At 38.5% G+C, this 27,608-nt stretch overlaps 1 protein-coding gene and 1 non-coding gene across 6 annotated transcripts in view; one reads left to right on the top strand and one right to left on the bottom strand.

The window, feature by feature from the left end:
• Positions 1-5,402: 5,402 nt before the first annotated feature.
• The window catches only part of HOMER1 (homer scaffold protein 1), a 110,996-nt gene continuing 88,790 nt past the window's right edge, over positions 5,403-27,608 (bottom strand). For 4 of the 5 annotated variants that reach the window (XM_045197841.2, XM_053912250.2, XM_053912248.2 and 1 more), the window contains exons 6-9: positions 22,301-22,457; positions 20,223-20,333; positions 19,461-19,541; positions 5,403-9,583 (exon numbers count right to left, since the gene is read on the bottom strand). In XM_045197841.2, coding sequence (XP_045053776.1) covers positions 9,395-9,583; positions 19,461-19,541; positions 20,223-20,333; positions 22,301-22,457 — 538 coding nt within the window. In that variant the 3' untranslated portion in view covers positions 5,403-9,394. The remainder of the gene's footprint in view (positions 9,584-19,460; positions 19,542-20,222; positions 20,334-22,300; positions 22,458-27,608) is intronic. The other variant, XM_024563650.4, reaches the window with a different exon arrangement.
• On the top strand, positions 14,304-14,411 carry LOC112307578 (U6 spliceosomal RNA). The gene has a single exon (XR_002975064.2). It is a non-coding gene; the product is annotated as a U6 spliceosomal RNA (small nuclear RNA).

Here is a 27,608-nt window from a genome sequence, read left to right as displayed (position 1 = left end):
CCTACTTTGAAGGTTATAAAGCACAGCACTTTGGGTTTGTCCTGCATACCCTTGGAGGTCCCCTAGTCAGCCCGGCGGTGGACCAAGTCACCAAGCAAGGTTAAAGTCGCAGTGGGCATCCTCTCTTTTCTAAGGCAGTAAGCATATTCAGTTATTCAGCACATTTACTGAGCAACTATTTTGTCCGAACCATGGGCTAGGTGTGCTCATATCATTTAGAAATATTTTCATCAGGATCAGTTAAAACATTTTTAGAAAATTTCAGGAAAACTTGTCCAGAGTTTATCCTGATTTGGGATATAAGAGGCAGTGTGGGACATTTATTAACTGGGTACTAATCAATCCTGAATACCCCTAATATTTTACAAAGTAGCCTCATGGTCAGGAAGAACGTGGTGGGATAAAAAAGGTAAGAAAAAATATGCAAATGCTTCAACTGTGACATATCCATAAAATGCCATATGTACTATGAAGGAGTAAAAAAGGGTGAGGTAGGTCTGTATCTGTCAACTTAGATATATCATCCAAGAAATTTAGTACAAAGTAGCAATTGTAGAACAAGACATGCCACGTAAAATTTAAGTACTCCTTGCGCCCAAACGGCTAGACATAGCTCAACAAATGCGCATGCTATATAAATGCATATAAAAATGCTGACAGGCCAAACATAGCTAGATTAGAGTAGCAATTTCTATGGATGAAGCTGAGAGGTGAAGGGTGACTAGTGCTTTATCTGTACTATTATAAACATTTGCAAAAAGAAATCACATAAGAACCACTTGCATAATTAAGGTTTTTTTCCTAAAAAAACCAAAAAGTAGGTATGTAAATATTCAGACATAATATTACCCTAAAATGGAAAACGATTTTTCTCATTGAGTGGTAGGTTGTTAAATATTGTGAACAGGTAAATTTTGTACCTGTGCCCCCCTTCTTAGAAAAGGCCTGCGGTCGCTGGCTGAGGCACTACAGTGTGCCACGGGCACAGGCAGGGGGTTAGGGGGACCTGTGTTCTATTCCTGGTTCCGCCTCTTACTTGGCGGACCACTTAATCTTGCTGGGTCTCAGACTGAAATCTGTAACAAGGGGTAATGAATACGGTTAAGTCACGACACTGTCGTGGCCTGCTGCGAGATGGCCATGTGCCACCGGCTGTGAAGTTCTAGGTTGTACACTCCCGGACATAACACTGGATTTTAACGCACAGAATGTACTCTAAATAAAGGCTCTGCTAAAGGAGCCCGAGGTTAATCACTAAATAGAAAAATATGAACAAAGCTTGTTTAAAAGTTAGTTTATTTGACAATTCACAAGTGACTTGTAAATTTTATGGATTATTTGGAGCCAAATTTGAAAACCAGTAGCTCCTTTTTTTTCCTGGAATGTCTAACATGCTCTATTTTGCCCAAGTAGTGCAAGTCGTGTCTACTCGAGGAACTCAAGCTCATTTTAACTTAAAGTAGAAATAAAAATCAAATACCACACAGCAGTCTGAAACCAAATACAAGGAGTACTTTGTGGGTTTTGTTTGAGCTCATTTCTACCAGAGATAAGTTGTATACAGTTACCTGTTTATGAATCAATATAAAAAGAAGACCAAGATAACTGCAATGTTCTCTCTCTCAAGTTTTCTCTGGCCGTACGAACACAAAATCACCTGGTCCTAGTGGTGAATTCAGTACCAATGAAACACATTTAAAAAAGATACATGGAATACACATAAGACTCTAGAACTTGACTTTCAGGAGAGGCAGGTGAACCACAGAAAGATAATAAGCCAAGTTCTACCAGGAAAATGTTAACTTCTTTTTGTCTGTAGCCTCCCCCCGCACTTCTAGAAATGATAGTTACAGCTACATGGAAGTCCAAAATGTTAACAGAAAGAATGGTAACATTTAATTTTATCCCCAAGTCCATAAGCAAAGTGAAGTCATTTCCGTAAACATCGGAGACCGGGTTTATAGGAGGGCAGTTCTGCCTGCAGCCCCCGTCTCTGCGCCGTTCTGGACGCGCAGTGTCAGGAACGCCCGAGCTCCCACGAAGCGCCGGCAGCTCCTCGACAGCCCACCTGGAAGCACCGAGGTGCTTGCTCTTCAGTTTAGTTTCCCAGGCACCAGCGGCCTTCTCGCGGCCGGTGCACGAAAACACTTAACCTGGTGCCGGTGTCTGCTGGGCTTCAATGTTTTGAAAGGTTATAAACGGTGTATTTGGGCTTCTGGGTGTTAACTTTTGAAGTTAAAATATACTTCAAAATCAAACATGAAGATCTCAGCAGAACAGTTTGAATATCATTACTTCAAGACACGAGTTTATTTTTATGCGCAATCTGCTTTCTGAAACTCCGCTCTAGGCTTCCACGGGTCCCCAACTTTGGCTGTCTGCTGGCCCCCTTGGCCATGCCTTCCGTGTCTTTCATGAGCCCTGTCCTGCCCTGCACTCGGCCCTCAGTGACACTTTCACCTCGTGTCCTCGGTTAACAGTACCTGCGCTGACAGGCCCCGCGTACGCAGCTATTTCTCTCCCAAGCTGCACTCAGACTCGTATCCCCACTCGAACACTCTGCGGACATCTTGAACTCAAAAGAGCACTCATCACTCATCTTGCTTTGTTTCACCTCCCCCCAAACTAAGTCCTTCCGCCTCTTGAAATCACTCTCTCAATAAATGGGATTGTTCACAGGATTGTCCAACTCAAGAGCTCTAGGAGCCACCCTGCATTCTTTTTTCCTTGTCACCCACGTTAGCCAATCAGTCCTACTAATTCCACCTCCCAAACACTCTCTGAATCCGTTCCATCTTCTCTGGTCCCATTGCCACTGCCACGATGCCGCTTCTCAACAGGGATTATTGTAATTTACGTAACTACCTAGACTTATAAAACGTATTTTTTGTTACATCATTTCTTTACAAAAAAATCCTTAAGCCCTGGCTTGTGTAGCTCAGTGGATTGAGCACAAGCTTGTGAACCAAAGGGTCGCAGGTTCAACTCCCAGTCAGGGCACATGCTTGGGTTGCAGGCCAGGTCCCCAGTGGGGGGCGCATGAAAGGCAACCACACATTAATGTTCTTCTTCCTCTCTTTCTCCCTTCCCCTGTCTCTAAAAATAAATCTTTTAAAAAAAATCCTTAAGTATCTCTGTATTACCTTTAGAATAAAACCCTATTTTTTCACACCATTTACACAGTCCTTTCTAATCTACTCTTTGCCTGCTTTTTCATTATACTTGACAATTCTCTTTTACTTCTTTTTCTGCTAGCTAGCTCCTACTCCTGCATTAAGCCTCAGCAACCACTTTCCCTGGGAATGACTTCTCCACCCCACGTTGCCTCTGGGCTCCCTCGTGAGTGCTGCCCTTATCACAGCACTCTGCACTGTGAAGCAACCCTGGCCGGCACTATACATTGTGAGCTTCGCTCTCGTTTCTGTTCCCAAACAGGGTCTGAGACATAGCAGGTGCTCAATAAATGTTTTAGTTACAAGAGTAAGAGACATGACTTAGAGGCCAATGGCTTACTCACTTAGAGGTCAGTTAACAAGACACGAACCCCACAACTGGTTTCCCAGTGAGACAGCACCTCACTCTCTGAATCGTTTCAATTAAGCCAATTGAAACCCAATCCTCTTGGTTCCTCAAGAAGTTAACACAGAATTACCACATTATCCTGCAATCCCACCCGCAGGTGGAGATGAAAACAGGGGCTCAAACACTTGCTCATCGATGTTCACTGCGGAATTACAATAACCGAAAGGTAAAAATGACCCATGTGTCCACCAATAACTGAGGGGATAAACCAAACGTGGTACATCCCGTTAATGGAATATTATTCAGCATTGAAAAGAATGAAATTCTGATATATACCACAATATGGACAAACCTTGAGAACACTATTTCACTTAGTGAAATAAACCAGACACAGAAAGACAAATATTGTATGATACTACTGACACGAGGCATAGTACCCACCCAATGAGTCACATCTGTGGCCGATCGAACGACCTGATCAACCTGGAGAGGCCTCAACTTCTGTGGAGCCAAAACTGACCACACGCTCCCCCAGTACCGACAGCAAAGCCCAGCCCTGCTGAACTATTTCGTGATGGGGGATGAGTTTTATGGGTTCACAACTTGCTTCACTGGAGAACCTAAGAGACGACCTGCCTTCTTCCCAAGGCCTTTATAAATAGTTTGCTGCTTAAATTTTATAGACCGAATTCTGCATATGAAACTACTTTCCTTGTTACGTGAAGCCCATAAATTTAAAAAAAAAATGGGACTAAAGCATAAATTTGACACCTACAAAATGACTTACACCTGAATGATAAGTATTGTAAAAACCAAAGGAGGCTGAAGGGAGAAGTTCAAGGGGAGCGAGTATAAAATAGGGAACTGAGAAGGGCCCCAGCGGAGACACCCAGACAGGCAAGGCAGGCCAGCTGGAGGGAAGCCCGCACCCGAAACACGGGCAAGTTTCCCGCCGTCTAACTGCTGTGCGGGCCCACCGGCCCAGGACTGCGGCCATGCAGCAGGTGCAAGCGTCTGAGCCTCTTCCCTCCCTTCCCCACCCCCCTTCAAAGGGACACCTCCAAACGGCCCCTACACTTGGCCGTGCAATGTCTAAGTCATTGCAGTGCCTGTCATACAGCAGACATTCGACAAACACGCCTTCATGTTCCGCTCACACTGGGGTCGTCGGGAGAGCGTCACCCCAGCCTGCGCGCTTTCTGAGTCCGTCCACCTGGGGTGTAACAAGCAGATGATGTCGCAGACGCGAGTCACACACATCCGACTTACCACGTATACGCGTGAACAGTACCAGTCACCGCAGGTAACAAGATGAAGCCATCAGTGTTGCTAGAAAATATACCGACATAGGACATTTTCCTATGCTGCGGAAATGGGCTTCATTTTGCATTTATTAATTACCCATTACCACCTCAATTTGGTGTCAGTAAAAGGAAGCAGAGTAATATATCTGTCCCTGGTAGATCTGTTGTGAAAATAACTGACAAAAACATAGGTCAGAACCCCACAGAATGGTGAGTTTTGGATGTTAGGTGTCTTATATTAGGTTATAATCCTGACAAGACAAATACCAGGATCTTCTGAAAGCCTCTGAAACTCATTAGGGAAATCCCTACTCATTTATTATTTTAAATCAGCAGCAAGGTGAGAATTAGCACTTTATGCGCCTCTGGCTATCCTGCCGCCTCTGGCCTCTGAAGTCCCACAGACCCTACTCTGCTCACAGGCTCTGCTTTCTCCCCTCCCCCAAGTCCCCTTCCAACCCAGAGGGCTCCGGGGGCCCTAGGTCAGGGAATCAACTAGAAATCTGTTGGACCCTTTGGCCCTTTTCCTATTCTGGTCCAGATGTAATTTCTCTCCCTACATCACCTGTTTTTGGTCAAAATGACATACAGCGTTTCTTTTTCATCTAGCGTACAAAGCAGTCATCACTAGGCAGTGAGTGCTGGTTGAGTTTTCTTTCCTTCGATAAAATGGCTAGCTATTTCATGAGGCAATATATAAACAAAAAATGAAAAACATTTTTAAATATTCAGTAACAATGCTTCAATTTGTGTGACATCTATATATCAGTTTCCCATAGAGAAAAACTGTCATAAAAATTTAAGGTCCAATATGATGTGAATTATTAGGAACATTTTCGCAATTTAGACTAATGTGGATGATTCATCTGTTTCCATTCTAAAATGGAAAATGATCCTTTCTTAGTAATTTTCAAAATACTCTCTCACATTGAAAATCATCTCAACAAATTATGGTATAGTATGCTACTTGAGAAATTTTTAAAAATATGTCATTCTCAAATACTTCTTACCTGGAAGTTTTCTTCATTAAGCTCTATATAAATTAATTTACTTCATGATTGATAAAAGAACAATGTTAAATATACAGAAGACAAAAATTCATTGAAGACTTTTATAACTTCAAGCACAGAATGTCAGGATGATAAAAAGTATTTGATATCCAACACACAAAAAATTTCTTAAAAAACAAAAACAAAAACAGAAAACACTGTCGCCAGACAAATTTTCCCTCTGGCCTGCCTCTGCCTCCCGTCCCAGCACAGACAGAAACTCAGGCCCACAGAGGAGAGCACTGAGCTGCATACCCCAGAGTTGAACAAAACATGGAAGACTGCAGCACGCATGTCAAAGAATAAATTTAATTTTAACAAAGACTTTAATTCTTTAACAAACAAATGAGTTTTAAAAGGTGGTAGTGGTTTCATTTTGAGTGCCCCTTTTTTAGTTCCACTTGAAAAAAAAAGTATAAGTTTTTTTTCTCTAATTGCTTCCCAACAGTTCAATGACAGCAAAACATTAAATCTATGATGGTGCTGGAGTTCTTCCGCAGGGCCAGAGATGCGACTTCCTGAACTTTGTAAAATCTGCAGTGAGAGAGAGAGGGGGAGAGCGAGAGAGAGAGAGAGAGAGAGAGAGAGAGAGAGAGAGAGAGAGAGAGAGAGAGAGAGAGGCAGGCAAGAGGAGAGAGAGAGAGAGAGAGAGAGAAAAAGAGAAAAAGGAGAGCCAAAAACTAATTTTCCAGGCTGGGAAATACTTATAAAACCTTTTATGTCAAAGTTAGGACTTCACAAGAGAACACACTAATGCAAAATCCAATAGCACCTGTAAGATTTAAGTAAATGCTGCCATCATGTAAATGCTTTTTAAAAATATCTGTAAAAGACGGAAGGAAAAAAGATAAAGTACATTCTCCAGAGAACAACAAATGTATTTCAAAATAAAAAATGTATTTTTGTTTTTCTTTTTCTTAGTTGCTTTTTTTGTACAAGAATTCATAGTCATCATATAATAACTTATACACAATGGGCTCAGTCTCTGCTGTCCTTCTCTGCGTCACTTCGAGTCCACATGTTCAGGCTACAGTCCCCAACGTTGTTTTCTGACCAATATATCACCACAGTTGGAGCTAAATATAGATACATTATATAATATTTGTCTCTGGGAAAATCAAATTTTAATATGAAAACTTTTATTTTTATAATACAGAAATGGAGAAAACTACAGTAGGCACACAACCTAATTATGACTTCTAAGTGATGATTCCAGACACTCTCCTACTGTAAATTAATGTTTAAAATAGTGTTAAGATTTTATTTATATGTGTACTTGTGTCCACTTCATCCCATACTCTGTACACGTCTAATGACACTCTGGGAATTTAAAGGTGCAGCCCTCAAGAAATTGTTAAATCACTTTTTTAAAAAAGAAAAAATTAGGCTCTATTGGACAAGGAAAAAACTCACAAAATTTCCAATTTTAAATTTCATACCAGTAGGAAAATATTAAAAATAATTTTCTGTATATACATATGGGGTATATGTATATATTGAATTATACACACCTCACATATCAGTACAATTCAAGTGGAGACATTTTGATGAGTTATTTTCCCATTAAATAACAACTATGTCAACATTTAAAAATATCATATTACATCATTAAAATAATTCACTTACCATTTCAAAAGCTTACGCTCTTTTCAATTTTTAATTCTTCGTAACTATATTCCCTGATCCCTAGAGTTAAATCCTTATTTAAGTCAAAATCTGGTGCTCTTTGTTACTCACAAACTGATGGGTAAAATCACATCTATTTCAAAATTCTAACAAATTTTATTACCTGATTTATCAGAGAAATATCTCAGCTCTGAGCTTGTGTACCTACATTATCTTCCCTATAATACAGAGGTGAGAATATCCTAGGACAGATGGAGGTAACTTATGAAGTTACAGCACATATAATATGTGATGATTAAGTATCTGATAAAAACTTTGCAGAGACACCTGTGAGAACTCACTTTAGAAACTAACTTTTAAGAAAGACCATTTATTTTTCACTCTAATATAAATTAATATGTATGTATTTCCATACATACACATATAAAACAAAATCATCTATGTTGAGTAGCTGTTTGTGAGTGAAAAAATGGTTACAAATAGATTAGTTTAATTTTGTACGTAACAATTCCGTCTTTTGGGGGTACAAACAAAAGGTCAGTGCATTTCTAGACTCCCAGGATCGGAAGCCCGGCACGCGCCTCGAAGCCCCCGCCCCACACCCAGGCCTGTGCAGCCTGCACGGACGGACTCGGTGCGCTTCCCGCTCCCTACGCAGGCCCGACCGCGCAGGGCTTGCTTTTAAAATAGCCTCTTAAAAGAAATATAGAAAGAAATGCATCTTTGCTAAAAGTCTTTTAAAATTACATCAAAACGACATTAAAATCTGTTCGCTGAGAAGAGCCTATTGAGTTGAATTCCGGTAGTGAAACGCCTAGGTAACAAACAGCTCAGAGTATTGCCTCGTGAGGTCTGACTGCAGATGGGGTGGCTGTGAAGGTCCGGCGCACACGGCTCAATCCCCGTGGTCCTCTGACCCGCGTTTCATGGACACGGATCCCTTTTACAACAGCTGTACACCTTAAAGTGATCCAGAATAAACAGTTCCCCGATAACCATAATTATTTGTAAATTGAAATGCATTGATCATTCAGAAAAGATTTCTTGCAAAATATATAAATAAAGGTAACTGCATATTCTGTAAATATACATCACATTGCTAGACCAGACCGCCAGTGACGGCCTGCTGTATTTCAGTACTGTCAGATTTATTAGAAATTTAAAAAGAAAAACTTCGGAGGGACACAGCTGCCTTCGTTAGTTGGCTTTAAAATGTGTAATAAAATGGGAGACAGTATCTTCTCATAATTACATGGAATCGATACGGAAAAGAAACTATACAGTGGAAAAGATTAGAGAACACCAGAGTGTACCAGAGTGGTCACCAAGTGAAGCGTCTTCCAGTATAAAAAAAGGGAAGAACTCTATACACCCAGTTATACTAAGCATGTTTCAGTGAAAGATGCAGCTCCTTCTCACTCCTGGCAAGAATTAATTGGTAATGGCACTGCTTCTCAACAATGCAAAAATATCCTGAGAAATTATTCAGATTATAACAAAAGACAAGGCTTTCATCACTAAGTTTTTGCACAAAACACAGCTTTAGATATCATAAATAAATTAATGTGACCCAGACATTGTTAATTTTCCATTGGCTAATATCAGGGAAAAAAAAAGGATTGCATTAAGTGTCTATAATTTTCTAGTTAACTATGGCCAATAATATACATGGAGGTAATTTGTAGTTCAAGTGTTTCATCTCTTTTTTCCCCAACTAGCTACAAGCTGAATTCTAAAATTTACACTGAAATATACAATTCCAATTTTCAAAAATTCCTCCTCATGGAGGGGCGGTATTTAAATTTTTTGTGCAATCTTGATGCAGAGCCCAAACAGTCCTATGAAGAAAGACAGTGTATTTTTTAATCAATTGGCACTGAAATTTCACTTTCCTTAGCTGCATTCTAGTAGCTTGGCCAAGTTATCTCGTAATTCTGTTAGTTCAAATATTTTTCCATCAAGAATTTCTAAGAGTGTCTTCAGATTATTGCGAAAAGCTTCTTGTTCATTCTGACTTTTCTCCAGACGTTGCTCTAAGTCAGACAGTTGTCCCTCCAGGTCTTTGTTCCGAATTTCTACTTCCTTTAGAAACAAAAGTGTGATACATATACATGTCAGTTCACAACATGGAAAACAGTACAACTTCTGTTATTAGTAACACTGAGGTAGTTAATGCAGTTTGACCATGAGGATGAGCTTCTGAATCTCAGGTTCACACAATTTCAGATATTTACCAACTGGTTTGTTCACAAATCCATCCATCCAACCCAACAAGACTTTCCCAACTGCTTATTTTGTGCCAGGTGACTCCCAGAGCACTTCAAATCCCAAAACAGCACCGAAGGCCCACTAGGAAGGTTCTCTACACCTGATTGCTATTTCTGCTCCTGTGCTTTTCCCAATGCACAGCTGTGCACAATCTCAGGTGAAAGCAGGCAGAGAAAAAGAGAGAAATTATCTTTTTCTCCTTGTTGGCAACTCTGGAGAAAGACTGAAAAGAAAATGACTCCGTAAGATGAAGTTTTAGGATCCTCTGAATATGTTAATTATTCTTTGTTTTGCCTCTTGAGTGAATGAATGCATGTGGTAGAGAATATAGCTCAATTGCTAAAATAGAGATATCTAGTAACTATACATATAAGAATTATAAAGCTAATAACTCCAACATACTGCAAATCAAGGAAAGAAAAAGAATCACAAAAAGAAAGTAAGTTCATGATAAAAAAAATTTTTTTTAAATTAACAAGAAATTTTGGCACACTAAGCAGTTTTTATAGCGCTAAAATGTTTCTAAGTGTGACCAATATAGTAAGTAATTCTGTAAAATAAAATGACACAATATGAGCTATAGATTTAATTTTGGTAAAAGATCAAATTGAGAAAAGGAGCAGAAAACCAACTATTATACTTTAAATAAACTACTCAGATTAGCAAGGAGTTGGAAGTTACAGTAGTTCCCCCTCATGTATGAGGGGGACATGTTCCAAGACCCCGAGTGGATGCCTAAAACTGTAAGTACCAAACCCTATATATACTATATTTTCCTGTACATACATACCTATGATAACTTTTAATTTATAAATTAGGTAGAGTAAGGCATTAACAACAATGCAATAGAACAACTTTAACAATATAGTGTAGAAGAAGCGATGTGAATGTGGTCTCTCTCTCTAAGTGTCTGACAACTGAGGCAGCTACAGTGACCAGCGGGTGGGCAGCCTCGCACCACACGGACCGCCAGGCAGAGAGATGGCTGACGTTCTGGTGGGGCAGAGTGGAGAGGCTGAAGATTTTGTCCCGATGCTCAGAATGGCATACAATTGAAAACTTATGAATTGTTCATTTCTGACATTTCCCATTTCCTATTTTCAGACTGCAATGGACAACATGTAACTGACACCACAAAAAATAAAAACGTGGATAAGGGGCGACTACTGTATATATCCTTTCGGGAAAGTTCACTTTTACCTCTGAGAAGAATTAAGTTGAATGACACAATTTACATTCACATATGCAAATTATATGGAGAATAAAAACATTTTCATTAGTAATGCAATATGAATCAGCCTCAGAAAATATATTTCAAATGTCAATACATCATTTAAATATAAATCTCTAAAAAATCCCCATTAAGTCTAAAGGAGAGTGGAAAAAATTTAATAACTGAAAGACAATTTGGCCAATAAAAAGAGCAGTTCGTGCGTGAAGCAGCACGCCAGCACCTGGGCAAATCTGCATGCACGAGGACAAAGAGAGCAAATCAACGCACACACAGGAAACAGGACCTCGCTCAGGGTTTGGGGATTATGGGTACTTTTTCCCAAAATTTGTCTTAAAATACCTTAAATGTTAAATTTTTTAGAAAAATAACTGGGAAATGACTGGAACACATATTAAGAAAGTAACAACTGATTTAGGATTTGAACAAAATGTTTACAAGCTTTCACAGAAATAATTAAGATCAAGGCTTAAGCAAGGATGCCACAGATGAGTCGCAAGAGCCTGGGAAAATATAAAAGAGGAATAAAGCAGCTATAATGACTTATAAGTGAAGAATTTAAGGAATCCCAATCTAATCTTGTGTCAGGTATGTTTCTAATCTCTTTCCTTTGAATAATCTGCAAGATGAAGATAAGTAAATTGACAGCAGAATCTGAAACCAATAAAATATTTATAAATTCAAAAGCCAAGTTCATGGAGGCTCTAAACTATGAGGGAGGAAACAGACCCTGGGATCAAATCTAAAAACCCCACTCATGACTGCACAGCATGCTCTCTTGCCCGCTAAACAATAAGCTTAAGAGTTGAAAGTTTCCAACTGCAAAAATAGAGGAAATGTCCTTCACTAGAAACACCAGGCACTGCCCAATTTGCCCTCCAAAGCCTTCGCTAGAAATGAAAGGCGTTCTTGTTCTCCTTGCCAATCAATGAAGCATCCAAACATTTTCGATGGAGCAAGCAAAACACCAAATTCCCTCAGCTATTAAAATTGCATTGTTCTCTCTAGAGGTAGTCTCATACTCAAAAGCCATTTTTCTGATTGGAGGAATTTTACCAGACAGATAGCAAAGGGATCCAATACAATGCTGACTGTGCTCGTCTATTCTGAGGCACGGAATGTGATCCCAGGGCAAGAATAGACAACCCAGTGCACACGGGCCGATGTGAGGCAATCGGAGCCCTGGATGGTGGCACTTCCCAGTTTTCTACCTTCTGTCCATTTTTTTCAATCCTCTCCTTCTTGCCTTTTATTGTTGCTTCCAACTCATTCTTCTGTTTACTATCATTTTTTGTCCTACTATTTCCCCCTTCTCCTTTACAGACATGTAAGCAAGTTACAGGACACCCAGAGGCCCGGTTCGGCTTTGATAAAGCACTAGAGGCCAGAATGTGCTAACTCCTTTTCAAGTGCTTTAAAGGGCAATCACTGAAAGTTATTCCTAGTGGGCAAAAGGTCAAGCTCTGTATTTGTTAGATACAGGCCTAAAACAATAGGATGATTAAAAAAATTTAAACAACTACCATCACCAATGGGATCAAATCAGGTTCATTTTCTATGAATTTAAATCCTGTATCATTTAATACAAATAAAAGCTACAAAAGAGTTGTCTTTATTGACATCTGATTCCTATCTTAAGCTTTTACAAGTTATATTATTGCCCTGTTAGATTAATGTTCACCTATAACAGGACATATAAATCATAAAAACAAGTGTTAGTAATTCAGAAAACAGAAAAGTACAAGACACAAATTTTGAAGACTATTCAATAATTATTTACTGAGCATCTTCTATGTACTTGGATTGAAAATATAGCCGCAAATAAACAAAGATGGCCCCTGTTTTAATGCATCCTGGAAGGACGCTGGCATGAAGACGTAATAACAGCAGACTTCTGGGAGCCCAAGATAATTGTGACTGGGTACACTAATATCTCCCAGCCACCCTCCCAAACCATATCAACCAGTAACGAGAAAAAATAAAACCGCACCAATCAGACTTCAATGAAACCAGAAGAAAGAGAACAATATACACTTCAAATTACCTACAATTAGGAAATACAAGCACCAATTTCTAGCAGAGAGATTTCTCAAGCTCTCACTCTAACCCTTTGCAGAGGGCAAGGCAGGGTCCTGGAGGCGATGCAAGGAGAGGGAAGAGGCGAACAAAAGGCCTAAGACTGAACTCTAGTAACCCTAAGCAAGAGAAAAGGCCACGGAAAGTGCCAACATACTAGAAAAACAAGTAAACAAGAAAGTCTTGGTAGACCAGAGCAGACTACAAGAAAGGGTCTTAACCATGCATGAGAAGCAACGTGGAAAGGCAGTACTTCTGAGAAGAAGGTCAAAGGAAAATGAGAAGGGATCCTGGTGGAACAATATGGTCAAGGGAGAAGAGAAGGAACGCAGGAAAAGTTAGGATCTTCCAAAACAAAATTAAAATAGTGAAGGTCACACAACCTCTACTCCACTGTCTCCCTAAAAAGGGGTGGTTTTGAATTAAGAATCTGTAAACCACCCAGAACTGCCACCCTATTCATTAATACAAAGGTGCCCACAATCTTCATCTACATAAACTATCATAAGATAAAAATATAAAGTGATACTCTAAACACTTCAGTGGATGAAAATAAAAATCACCCCCCAAAACCAACTATGAAACACAAGAAAACTCTAACAGAAACCTCTACTCTGAATTAAATATTCTCAAACAAATATTCAAAGAACAAGCTTGAGTCAGGTATTCAGATGCTACAGTAATGGGCCAAAAAAACTAAAACAGAGGAGAGTTGACTAAACCCATGATAGTAATGGAAGAAAATGGCAAAGTCATAACAGAAATAAAAACGGAATTATGAGATACTCAAGGAAAAATAAATTTAAATAAAATTTTCTATTCAATATTACTTACAAATGGAAGGGAATTAAAGCGGGATAAAGTAGGGTAAACAGAGAGGAAGTAGTTGAAACAGACAAGAAAAGACAACACCATTACATATCAATGGAGTTCCTGAAGAAGAGGAACACAAAAATGGGACAGACCTCATATGTAAAACTCTTATACAAGAAAACTTCCTGGGAGTAAAGGAAGATCTGAGTCTACAACTTAAAAGGCCTACAACACACCTGGGAAAACTGACCCCCCTCCACAACTGAATCTGAGAAATTTCCTAGTAAAATTTTAGACTTCAAAACTGAAGCAACAATCCTCTGGGAATGGAAGCAGAAGGAGCCCCAAACTTTGAAGGCCAGAGGATTAAACTGCAATTGGATTTCTCAAAAGCAACATAAAAACAAGGCAATAGTGTTCACTTTGGCAACACATATATTAAAATTAGAATAATACAGAGAAGATTAGCATGGCTTCCTGAGCAAGGATGACACATAAATTCATGAAGTGTTCCCTATTTTTATATGATTGTCTAACCACTATGCAGTACACCTGAAACAAATACAAAATAATACTAAATGTAAAGTGTAATAGGATAAAAACAAGCCATGATAATAATGAAATGGCATTTTCAAGAAACTCAACTAAAAAAATTATGAACCAAGGAATTTATATCTAGCTGTCATCTAAGTGTTAAGTCTATTAAAAAAAAACAACAACAACAGCCTAAACATGCAAGAAAACATGTACCCATGAATTCTTCTGGAACATTCTACTATAGGATAAGCTTCATCCAACCAACACATTACTGTGGAAACTTCAGAAAAAGGGCTGATTGTGACCACTTACTAAATTTAATGTTTATCAAAGACACAAAGGTGGATGATGATTAAAAAAAAATAAAATGTATTTATTCTGACAAGATAAAAATAATGCAACTGAAAATAAGGAGCAAAGAGGAAAGGGAAAGAGAAAATCAGGGTAAGTGTGTTATTACTGAGTATGTAATAGATCAAAGAATACCATTAAAAACTAACAAAACACTAAAAGTTTAAATATGAATATAGGCTACTAGAAGCATTTTTAAAAAGTGTAATTTTAAAGGCAAGTAGAAATAACAGTAGAAATTCCTATGGTAGAGGAAATAAAAACAGTGACACTGGACTTCCAGCCAAGATGGAGGCTTAGGCAGATACACTTTGCCTCCTCACACAACCAAAGGAAGGACAACAAATTGAAAAACAAAAAATAACCAGGACTGCCAGAAAATCAAACTGTACAGAAGTCCCACACACAAGGAGTTAAAGAAGAAACATTCATCCAGACCAGTAGGAAGGGCAAAGATAGGCAGCCAGGGTAGAAAGTATTTATGGCAAGATGGTGGATTGCGGACCAGGCGGTTCCACATTCGCATGTGGATAAACTGGGAGGAACAACTGGGGCGAGGGACAGACTGTGCAACCCAGGGTTCCAGTGTGGGGAAATAAAGCCTCAAAACCTCTGACTGAAAACACCTGTGGGGGTTTTGGCAGCGGGAGAAACTCCCAGCCTCACAGGAGTTCACTGGAGAGGCCCACAGGGTCCTAGAACATACACAAACCTACCCACCTGGGAATCAGCACCACAAGGGCCCAATTTGCTTGCGGATAGCAGGGGAAGTGACTGAAAGCTGATGGAGAGCTGAGCAAGTGGCATTGTTCCCTCTTGGACCCCACCCCCACTGACAGCACCCCAATGCAGCGCAGGGTGGGTTGCCCTGCCCTGGAGAATACCTAAGGCTCCACCCTTACTGCATAACGGGCACACTAAGACAAAAAAATATGGCTCAAATGAAAGAACAGATCAAAGCTCCAGAAAAAATACAACTAAGCAGTGAAGAGAGAGCTAACCTATCAGATACAGAGTTCAAAACAGTGGTAATCAGAATGCTCACAGAAATGGTTGAGTATAGTTGCAAAATAGAGGAAAGAGTGAAGGCTATGAAAAGTGAAATAAAAAGGAAAATATACAGGGAACCAATGGTGAAGGGAAGGAAACCGGGACTCAAATCAATGGTTTGGAGCAAAAGGACTAAATAAACATTCAACCACAACAGAAAGAAGAAACAAGAATTCAAAAAAATGAGGAGAGGTTTAGGAACCTCTGGGACAACTTTAAATTTTCCAACATCCTAATCATAGGGGTGCCAGAAGGAGAAGAAGCAGAGGAAGAAATTGAAACTTATTTGAAAATATATCGAAGGAGAACTTCCCTAATCTGACAAACAAAATAGACTTCTAGAAGTCCAGGGAGCTCAGAGAGTCCCAAAAAAGTTGGACCCAAGGAAGCATATAACAAGGCACATCGTAATTACATTACCTAAGATTAAAGAGGAGAGAACCTTAAAAGCAGGAAGAGAAGAGAGTTACCTACAAAGGAGTTCCAATAAGAGTATCACCTGATTTCTCAAAAGAAACCTTGCAGGCAAGAAGGGGCTGGAAAGAAGTATTCGAAGTCATGAAAGGCATGAAAATCATGAATGACCTACATCCAAGAAGACTCTATCCAGCAAAGCTAGCTATCAGTTAGAACGGAAGAGCAGATAAAGTGCTTCCCAGATAAGGTCAAGTTAAAGGAGTTCACCATCGCTGAGCCCTTATTATATGAAATGTTAAAGGGAGTTATCTAAGAAAAAGAAGAAGATCAAAAATATGAACAGTTAAATAACAATAAACTCACAACTATCAACAACTGAACCTAAAAAACAAGAACAAAAACAAAAATGAAGTAAGGAAACAACTAGAACAGGAACTATAGGGAACTGTTCTGCACGTGGGAAATGTAGCCCAGCCCCCACTTAGCGAAGCCAGTGGGGAGCGAGGTCTGGCATACAGGGCCCACACGCACGGATAGGTTCTCCCGTGGGTAATCGGCCCTGGATTATACCTAGACTGCTATGAGACTTGCTCTTGCTAAAACTCCCTTACCCTAGATTGAGGCAACAAATGTTTATTGTGTATCTTCAACTTCCTAAAGTCTGAGCTAAACCTCCCAAGTATGTAGAGTAACCAGTTCAACCACTGTTCCCTTTGATCTGTAACATCCTTCTCTTTGAAGTAATTAGCAACATTCTTTCCTTTGTTATCTGCAAAAGGTAATCACCTACAGTGAACCTGTGCATAGTAAATGGGGACCATCCTCAATGTAATGTGCCCAGAAAAGCAGTAAAAGCCTGTCCAGGCAGGGGTCGGGCTCTCTGGCCCTCTCACTCTCTCTGTCTTAGAGAACGACAATGCCGTCCTTTTTTCTTCACAGGATTTCTATAGTCCATGTGAATTTGTCCATTATAGCCATAACACACAGATCCCGCGGGCCAGGGTCTGCATCAAGGAACAGAATCACAGAAATGGAGATCACATGGACGGTTATCAGCAGGGAGGGGGCCGGGGAGAATGGGGGAAAAGGTACAGAGAATAAGTAGCATAAATGGTAGGTACAAAATAGACAGGAGGAGGTTAAGAACAGTATGGGAAATGGAGAAGCTGAAGAACTTATATGCACAACCCATGGACATGAACTAATTGGGGGGACTGCTGGAGGGACAAAGGTCAATCTTTACCTTAATTGAGTCTATTATCTTTTTGCATCTATGATAATATACTTTTGGAATGTTAAGTTTCCTTTTGCTGGAACCCTCAAAGCACAGGCACAGCACCAGAGACAGCCCATAAATCTCAGCACTGTTATTGTTATGGTGTTAACTGCCAACTGTTAGCTATCCTGTACCCACCTGTGTAAAAGAAGTATGTGTCTATCACTCTAGTTTTTATCCAATCCCAGAGGTCCTGACCCCAGTGCTTCACTTTCTCCCGCCTCACTAACCTCTCACCAGTGGATTTCATGTAACCCACTTATGCTTCCTCTTTCGATTGTAATGTATAAAATAAGGTGCAAAACTGCCATTTTCCAGAGCATTTTCTCAATCCATTGAGATTCTCCTTCCTGGCAATTGTCGTCAGTTTGGCTCTGATAAACTCACAAAAATTCTCTACAGGACTCAGTGTTTCTTACATTGACACAGGTAAAGAGATCAACATAGCTGTAACTTATTCTCAAACATTTCAGGAAAAAATAGTATGAATACATACAGACAGAGTTCCAGAATGATAACACAAAACAAATATGGCAAAATGTTAATATTTGGGGGATGGAGGTGAAAGGTATATGAAAATTCTTTGTATTTGTATTCCTGCAACATTTCTGTAAGTCTGAAGTTACTTCAAAATAAAAAATTTAAAAATAAAATAAAGAAGATCATTTTATGTAGTGGTAAGTGCTACAAGGAAAATAAAATGTGGTAATATTACAGAGTTCCTGGGGTGGGTCAGGGTGGAGACCTGCAGAGTAGGGCTTTAACTGGGAAGTCAGAGAAATTAACATGTGACCCAGTTGAAAACCACTACTTTCCACAGATGATTAAAATGTAGAAACATTTAGGCCCTAGCAGGGTAGCTCAGTCAGTTAAAGCATTGTCCCGATATCCCAAGGTTGTGGGTTCGATCCCTGGTCATGGTACATACAAGAATCAACCAATAAATGCATAAATAAGTGGAATAACAAATTGATATCTCTCTCAATAAATAAATATTTTTAAAAAATAAAGTAAAATGTAGAAACATTTAGTAGGGCAAACCAAAACACGTGACCTCATTTTCCAGGTTACTGAATGTCAGTGATAGGAAAGGGAAAAGGAAATACTCCATTTCATGCAATGAAACTGTTTTCTTTATGAGGGCTCTCTCTTGTCAGATAATTTGACTGTCTCCATTTAAATGTAGGTTGGACAATTAGCTTATCCAAACCTCTATTTCCTCATTGACTCATATAGATTAAATGCATAATATAAGCAAAGCACTTAGTACGGGTGTGTCTGGTACTTAATAAATACCAATAAATGCTGATCATTCTTATTATAACCTAGGCACTCCTAATTCCGGGTTTTCTTGTCCCACTTAGCCTAACCCTTCTTGAGGGTGTAATAAAAGTGTCTGAGTTGGTGGGAGGAGACTTTGGTAATGAATTTTGAAAAATCTTCCTAACCATGGTTGACTACCAGTGACACAGAATATATGTATATAAATGAGAACTGTACTATTTATGCAGAAAAAAGTGAGTAACATTAATTAGACCGAGGAAGTAAAAAGAGCACTAACTTGGCTTCCATTAGGGTACAACTATTGCTTTAATTCCTACATTAATTCAATGTAAAAAATGAGCACAATTTCTAAACTGAATGAAATCCATTTGAGAAATTTTCTTAAAATTCAGAATATTTTTATGTTAAAAAGTAGAAATTTTTTAAATAATTTACTAAAGACAATTTATAAATGAATACCTATGATGATTGCAAGCTACCTAGATGGAATGACCAACTAATATTTGAAAAGTCTAAGATTAGGCATGAATCAGAAGTCCTGGAAAAGAAAAATGACCAAGAACCTACAAAATGGAGGTTCAGAAAAAAAGCCATTACTATGTGAAAGACTGATGCCTCTCTATGCAAAAGTGCATGAAAATTTTATTATAGCTCACCTGTAGTTTCTGCGTCAAAGAGTCTCTCTGTTCCTGGAGTTCTCTGGCATTATCAATTTCTTGTTTTAATCTTTCTATTTCCTAGAAAAAGTAGAGCAATGTCTTTAAGATTTAAGCAATATAAGGAAAAAGAAGGCCCCATTTTCCTCTGAAATTAGTCTCAGTCCTTGAAAAAAAATGAGTTAAAGAACATTCCTTTATATGGACTTTTAGAGAGGTGACATCATCTTTTATTTGATTGCTAAACTGATCTTTATTAAAATTAGGAAATTTCATCCACCAAAAGTGATCATTATAAGAACAAAAAGTGGTCACAGTGAATTCATCTTCATAGGCGTGTTGTTTGGTACACAATAATCTTGAGAAACAAACAATGGTATAGCACTGCTGAGAAACAATCTGAACATTTCAAGGTTTCAAGTTTTGTGGGTGTAAGACTTTCCTGGAATGTTAAATCTTTTGGCTGAATACCAGAGAAAGCTACAGCTTATAAAATGTAACTTCTAATAGTTTTCTGTTGATCACATGAATACATAACTCTCATGCAGAAGGCAACAAGTGGTATCTCGTTCTAACTGCCTCACCATAGTTCCTAACGACAGAAACAAGGATGCGGGAAATATGAACAAGGTTAACATCACTCAGGAAAAAGTTCATGCTAAAAAACCCCACATAACCTCACCTTATTCCATAAAGTACATGTCTTTAATATTTGTACATGTATTTTAGCTAGACTACAGGTGAGTGAAAAGTAGCAAGTACCTCTTCCTTCACTTTCAGTGTCTCTTCCAGTTCCTGTATTGTCTGATTTAGTTCTGTCTTCTGGGTATGCACAGCATTTGCTTGGCTACTAACACATTCAAGCTCGGTCACCTAAAATTATATGAGATCACAGGTTAAATTATAAGACAATTTGAAAGGCTTTCTTACTCAAGAGATAATAGGTCCTTGATAGGTGAATAATGAATTTTGAATCAATATATGAAAATTAATTTTGAGAAGTAGAAGAATAAATAGAATAGATTCTTTAAAGATGTGAACTTAGGACAAAAAAAGCAAAGAAAACAACTATTTACGTGACTTGGTTATGAAAAGGTTAGGAAAACTTAAGTGATTAATGTCAGCAGAGAACCCCTATCATGAAAGTCTTTAAAAATATCTTCTTAAAACATTTGAAATCACATATAGTCATCTGCCTCCCATCTGTAGCTTTCAAATTAAATTGAAAACTGGCCTTGCACAAGTGAGAAAATTTTCAAATACAGTTCCAAAATGTAAGAGAATCTGGAAGAAAAGATATGCTTAAAATAACTTGAATGATTCAATACTAGAATGTCTTCATATTAATAGTGTCTCTTATGGCAAAAGACAGTTCTCCCATCAATATGAATTTACTGAGGGCCCAACGGCAACACAATGTTCAATAAGCTCTTGCTATTTTTTGAGAAAACAGAGAAGGGCCTTGTCCCTAAAAGTTGTACCATCCCTAAAGAGTCAAAGTACAGAGTGGTCAACATAAATACACGCCCCGCAGCATCCCAGCTTTCACACAGAACAGAATCTGTTACATTTTGACTGCCTAGAATACAGTACATTCGATACTACTGAGGCAACAGAGCAGGTCTTTCACATTTTCCAAATACTGAGTTAACCACCACATTCTCTCACTTTCTTCCTTTGTACTTATGTTCTAACAGCCTTGTGCAAACCCTTACCATCCAAACCTATAAACGAAAGCAACAGCCTGCCGATGGACTTACTCACAATCTTTGTTCACTTTTGTGGCTTCTCTAAATGGCTAACATTCATTTTTCATTGTGGGAATTGAACCCACAACCTTCTGGTATACAGGATGATACTCCAGCCAACTGAGTCACCAGGCCAGCATGTCATAAGCTAATTTTTTTTATTGTGGTAAAAAACACAATATAAAATTTATCATCTTAACCATTTCTAAGTATACATTTCAGTAGTATATACTATATTCACCTTGTTGTAAAACAGATCTCCAGAACAATTTCATCTTGCAAAATGAACCCTCGATACTCATTAAATAACAACTTTCCTCTTCCTCCGCATAAATTAACTTTTACACTGAGGGTTGAGTATTTCCCAGGTTTATTACACTACCTCCTGTCCCTGTTCCACTTCCATCTTACTTCCCCTGTCATCCTGACCCTATCACACTCCTCAGATTAAGCTCTGGCACTCAGCCCATTTCCTATGGTCTGTGGAGGTCACTTCCTTAGCATCCTTAAAAGGACATTAGTGGCATTTGCTTCCCATTGGGTAAATGCACATGCTTTGACTTTAAAAAATTAGTTATAAGTGATTGTTTGGCTTTCTGATGTTAATGGCATTGGGATTTATGACTTTTATTTTTCTGCTCTGTATATTATCAACTTTTATAAAAATTTCATTTTTGTTTTTTTCTTTCTTTAAAAAAGAATAATAAAAGTAAAAGCATTATCATTAACTCAGTGAAATTACCCGTGAAGTCAGTAACTGTACAGAGAATATATTATTATTACTATTTTATAAACAAAAACACTGAGCAGAAAGAGGGGAATAACTTACCAAAGGTCACACAGCTAACAAATGACAGAACAAAAATTTAAAATCAGGTTTTACAGTTCTGAAAGTTGTATATTCTTAATTCTCACTAAACTGTGGAAAACATTTGTCTTAACCAATAAACTCACATATAATATAGCCCATACATGTTCTGAAAACTCATGAAAATCTCCAAACGATGTTCCTATGCTGAGCCTCCATGTGATTTCCTCTGATCAAAGATATTCGCTAGCCATAAATTCCACGGACATCAGCCCTGAACTCACCCGCTTGTGCAGACGTTCTGCTTCCTCTTGATACGCAGCAAGTTGCTGTTTCCATTGTTTCACGTTGGCAGTGGACTCCAACAGGGCTGCCGTGAGTTTGGCATTATTTCCTTTGAGGGTAGCCAGTTCAGCCTCCCAATGTTTGCTGATTGCTGAACTAAAATAAAAGAAAACTCTATCCATTACACTGAATATTATTACATTGGATGGACAGTGGTACTCAGTTCTATTATTTGGGTTACAGTCCATGAATATTTCAAAGACAACCCAAGAAGAATAAAAACACAAATATTTCACTGAAATGTTCCTAGGGAAGAAAACCTAGCAAGTGAAGAAATATAAAAATTCCCAAAGTAGTAGCCTCAGTATGGAAAAGTTCTGTTCACAATGACAGATACAGGTATCTATGGAAGAGTTTCTACCCATTCTCTTTTGAGGAATAAACTATATCCTGAAAAATATCTATAAATAAAACCTAACAAAGTACCATATATTTTTAAAAGACTTTATTCATGTATTTTTAGAGAGAGGGGAAAGGAGAGAGAAAGAGAGGGGCAGAAACATCATTGTGTGGTTGCCTTTCACGTGCCCCCTACTGGGGACCTGGCCTGCAACCCAGGCATGTGCCTTGACTGGGAATTGAACCAGCGACCCTTTGGTTGGCAGGCCGGCACTCAATCCACTGAGCCACACCAGCCAGGGCTGTACCATATTTTTAAAGAGCATTATAGCCTGAAGTACAATTTCATTCCTTCACATAAAACATTTGGGCATGTTTCAATATTTTAATAAAGTTTGGGACATACAATATAGTATTTAAAGTTACTGTTGATTTATTTCAACTTATTCAGAATTTTTAAATGCCCAAAACACAAAAAATTACTGCAATAAATTGATTTCAGGTCACATGACAGGTTAGACCTAGAAACTACTGAGTTCATTCCTGACAGAATTCCAGTGTCACTGATAGAACAAAACTTACAGCAATCAGCCTTTCCCCCGTTTAATGTTCTACTTGATAAGTTACCCAAAGTTAAGTATTTCAACCAAGACGACTTTCTATTACAAAGAAAATTCTATTAGCTGGGGAGCCCCCCTCTTGATAATTCCTTTCTTAACTTTATAATGAAGAAAGAATTGCCTCATTGGAAGGAAGAAGGTGGGTTCTCTTTCTCATTACTGAACAGTTTATTCCTATTACTGAAATTCTACTAACCTCATCCCTATAACTATCTAGTGATAATAGCTTTCTTTAATCAGATATTTCATTTTTGATGTCCGTTGCATCACAGAACAAATGTTTTGATGGACTGATATTTTACAGCAAATTTAATATCTATTAGATAAAAGAAAGCAGAGTTTCTATCATCAAGATTTCTAAATCTTATCACGAATAACAAGACATATCAGCATTATGAGATCATTCTTGTGGTCTTCTTGCCAAAAATGCATAACTCTCATCCCAATTATGAGAAGACATCCTATAAATCCAAACTGAGAGACAGCCTACAAAACTGACTGGTACTCTTCAAAAGTGTCAAGAAGAGAGATTAAACTGAGAAATAGAATGGAGGACACTAAGAAGGAATAATTAAATGCAATGTTAGATCCTGGATAGGTCCTAGAACAAAAAAAAGGGACACTGGTGATATCTGTAGTTTAGTTAGTAGTAATGTATCCATTTAATTTCCTGGTTGAAATAATTATGCTACCGTTATGGAAGATGTTAACATTAAGCGAAGCTGGGTGAGAAGTTATTCGGGAAGTTATTCTTTGTATATTTTGTAACTTTTTATATGTCTAAAATTAGTTTAAAATAAAAAGTAAAAAATTTCTAAACTTCACTAGGAAAACGTCATCAGAACATGAAAGAACAGAATCAAACAATCAGTTAAGCTATTAATTTAACAACCCATTTCTATCCTTAAAAATAAAGTTCTTTCTGGTTCTTATTTTGTGGAATGATTTTCTAAATTCAGATTTTCTGAAAAAATCTTGCACTGATTCACCTGTTCTAACTAAATTATAGATTTTTTAAAACCACCTCCCAATTTTTCTGCTACAGAGATCAGTTTTAGTTAAACGGACCCTTCAATCTGACAACAAAAATCTTATTGAACTAATTTAAACATTTGATATGTGCAAATATCAAACACCTTAAATTAAATAAAAATAATTTGGAATTTTTATTTCTAAAATCCACTTGTCAAAAGTTTTGCTATTATAAACTAAGATTACCATGTATTTATAGCAGGAAAAAGAACATAAAAGAAGGTATTTTGCATTTTATTTCTCCAGGGTTTTTTTCAATACTCTATAGGGAACAAAGTCCATTAAAAAATTGAGAATCCAGCCTACTTCACAATTGGTGCAATAATTATTTGTGTGATCTTTCGATAATCATTTATGTGATAGACTAGTCTGTCAACCACTTTGATCTCACTTCTTGATATGTCAAATAAACGGATTAATCAAATCTTCAATTTCCAAATGTTAGCCACTAATTGGATGTGGCCATTTTAATTGAGATTGCTCAAAATTAAAGTTAAAAATTCATCTTTTCAGCCCCATTGGGCACATTTCAGGTACTCAATGCTCACACAGGGCTAGTGCTACCACACTGGACGTCAAAGACAGAGAGAGAACTTTCCAATATCACAGATAGTTCCCCTGGATAACACTGTCCTACAGGAGCTCTACATCTTGGACTGCTTTTTAATTCTATGTGTTACGGGCTGAACTGTATCATCTCCCTGGCCCCCAAAATTCACATATTCAAGTTCTAACCCCAGTCTCAGGATATGACGACATTTGGAGATAAAGTCTTTTTTTAAAATAGTTTATTTACTTATTTTTAGACAGAGGGGTATGGAGGGAAAAAGGGAGAGAAACATCAATGCGTGGTTGCGTTCACATGCCCCCTACTGGGGACCTGGCCCACAACCCAGGCATGTGCCCTGACCGGAAATTGAACCAGCAACCCTTTGGTTCTCAAGCCAGTGTGTTCAACCCACTGAGCCACACCAGCCAGGGCTGGATATAAAGTCTTAAAAGAGGTAAGAAAATAAATTTCTATTGTTTAAGCTACTGGGTCCGTGATATTTGTCAGGGCAGTCCTAGCAAGCAAACTAATACATACAGCTTAAAAAAAGAAAAAATCCACACCATGTATCTGTGATACTGTGATTTATAATAAATACGTATTTTGGTCTTTGTCCATGGTTCCTGGCTCACAGCTCCCCAAACCCTTAGGATTTCCTAAGCCATAGGAGCAATGAGAGCATCTTTTGTGACAAAAATAAACAGAGAGTTGGAACTTTTAGTGCCTCCCCCAGATTTCTGGGAAGGGGAGATGATCTGAAGATTGAGTCAATCACCAATTGCCAATAATGGAATCAACCATTTCTATGTATAGAAGCTTCCATAAAAACCCATACAGATAAGGTTTGGAAAGCTCTTCCAGGCCCCAAACTCCGCAGGGACAGAATCTCCAGGAATCCCTGGATGAGGGAAGTGTTTACCACTGTGGGAAAGCGCAGAGCATGGCCAGGATCCTTCTTTACTATGGGAAAAAAGGGCCTTATGCCACTGGGAAGACAGCAAATCTTGTCACCCCTGCCTCCCACCCTCCCATGCACAGGTGAAGACCCGTATGACCTAGGGAAGAGTAGGAGAATAAAACACCATAACCCATGTGAGAAACAGAAAACACAGCCCTGCTCTCAGACATTAGAGGTCTCTAACCTTGGGAGATGGGGCAGGAACGTCCTGGACAAGACCCTCAACTGTACAAGGCTGAATTTACCTGCCACTGGGCAAGGAAGAGGATCACGGAGACAGCCTCCTCCCTGAGACCCTGGGACACAGGCTCTGCCCAAGAATGAGGGCGGACAAGAGTAACAGAGAGCCCTACCCTGCCCCCTACCACCAAGCTGATAGCAGCCTTCTACTGCAGGAAGGTCAAGAGTGTAATGGCAGATCCCCTCTAAGGTAAAGGTACAAAGAAGACACCAAAAGCTGAGGGTGAAGCAGAAACAATGAGTAAACCATCTAGCAATCCAGCCCTAACTCGAAGCAAAAACTAATGCGTGAGGAGTTTAAGCCTGTGATGTACTCACAGAAACCACAGAAATAACAAATTCCAAATCCAGGTCAACCCCAGTGTAGATTGGCTTAACCTTCATGCTAACAGTCTAGCAGAAGAGTCAGGCCCATTTCCAGGAGTAAATAGTATTTAACTTTACTGTAAAAAATAAACACCATTTACCTTTATTCAATGCCTTATGTTTAACATTCAATAAAAAATTACAGAAGATAGCAAAAAGGAAGAAAAAAAACCTATGTCAAGAGAGAAAGCAACCCACAGAGTCATACTCAGAGATGACACTGACGTCACACACATGGAAAAGGAATGTGAAATAGCTATGTGAAATGTTAAAGGTTTAAATGGAAAAGGAGGACACAGGCACCATCACACGGTGCATTTCTGCGAAAAGATGGAGAAATAACAGGCAAGTGGAAATGCCAGGAAAAAGCAAAACAAAACATGATAAAAGAGATGAAGAATGCTTGACATGGCTGCCTAAAAGTCAGTGAATTTGAAAACCTGCCAATATAAATTATCCAAATTGAAATACAGAGCAAAAAAACCCCCCAAAAACCCAATAAAAAAAGAAATAGGGTATCCACGCCATGGGACAGCAAATATCAAACTGCCTAACAAATCTGTAACTGGATTCCCAGGAGAAGAGAGAAGAGGGCAGAAAAAAACATTTGAAGAGCTAATGACTGAAATTAAAAAAAAATATGACATTAAACCAGAGATCCAAAAAGCTCAAAAACATTAGCAGTGTGGTAGCAATGAAGTGGGAGTGCTGGAAGAAAATAACTCTCAGCCCAGAATTCTACGCACAAGGAAAATACCTCTCTAAATGAGGGTGAAATAAAGGGTTTTTCAGACAAACAAAAGCTGCGAAAATTCATTACCAGGAGATGTGTACTAGAAGAAACATTAAAGTTATTAAGGTGAAAGAATATGATATGATAGAACCTGGAATGTCCACAAAGGTATAAAAGTACCTGAAAATTATTAAAGATAATTATAAAAGGTCTGGGGCAGTTCAGAGGAGAAAGAATAGTCTTTTTAAACAACTGTTGCTGAAACAACTGAACGACCACAGTTAAAAAACAGGGGGAAAAAAAAGAATCTTGACTCTTCCTATACAAAAATAAACTCAAAATATAAAACCTTAAAACTTCTGGAAGACCATAGAAGAAAACCTTTGTGACTTTCTGTAGGTACAGATTC

Source organism: Desmodus rotundus, chromosome 1, assembly GCF_022682495.2.
Source record: "Desmodus rotundus isolate HL8 chromosome 1, HLdesRot8A.1, whole genome shotgun sequence".
Taxonomy (NCBI): Eukaryota; Metazoa; Chordata; class Mammalia; order Chiroptera; family Phyllostomidae; genus Desmodus; species Desmodus rotundus.
The sequence above is the reverse complement of the archived record's forward strand: the minus strand, read 5'-3'. Positions and strand labels throughout refer to the sequence as shown.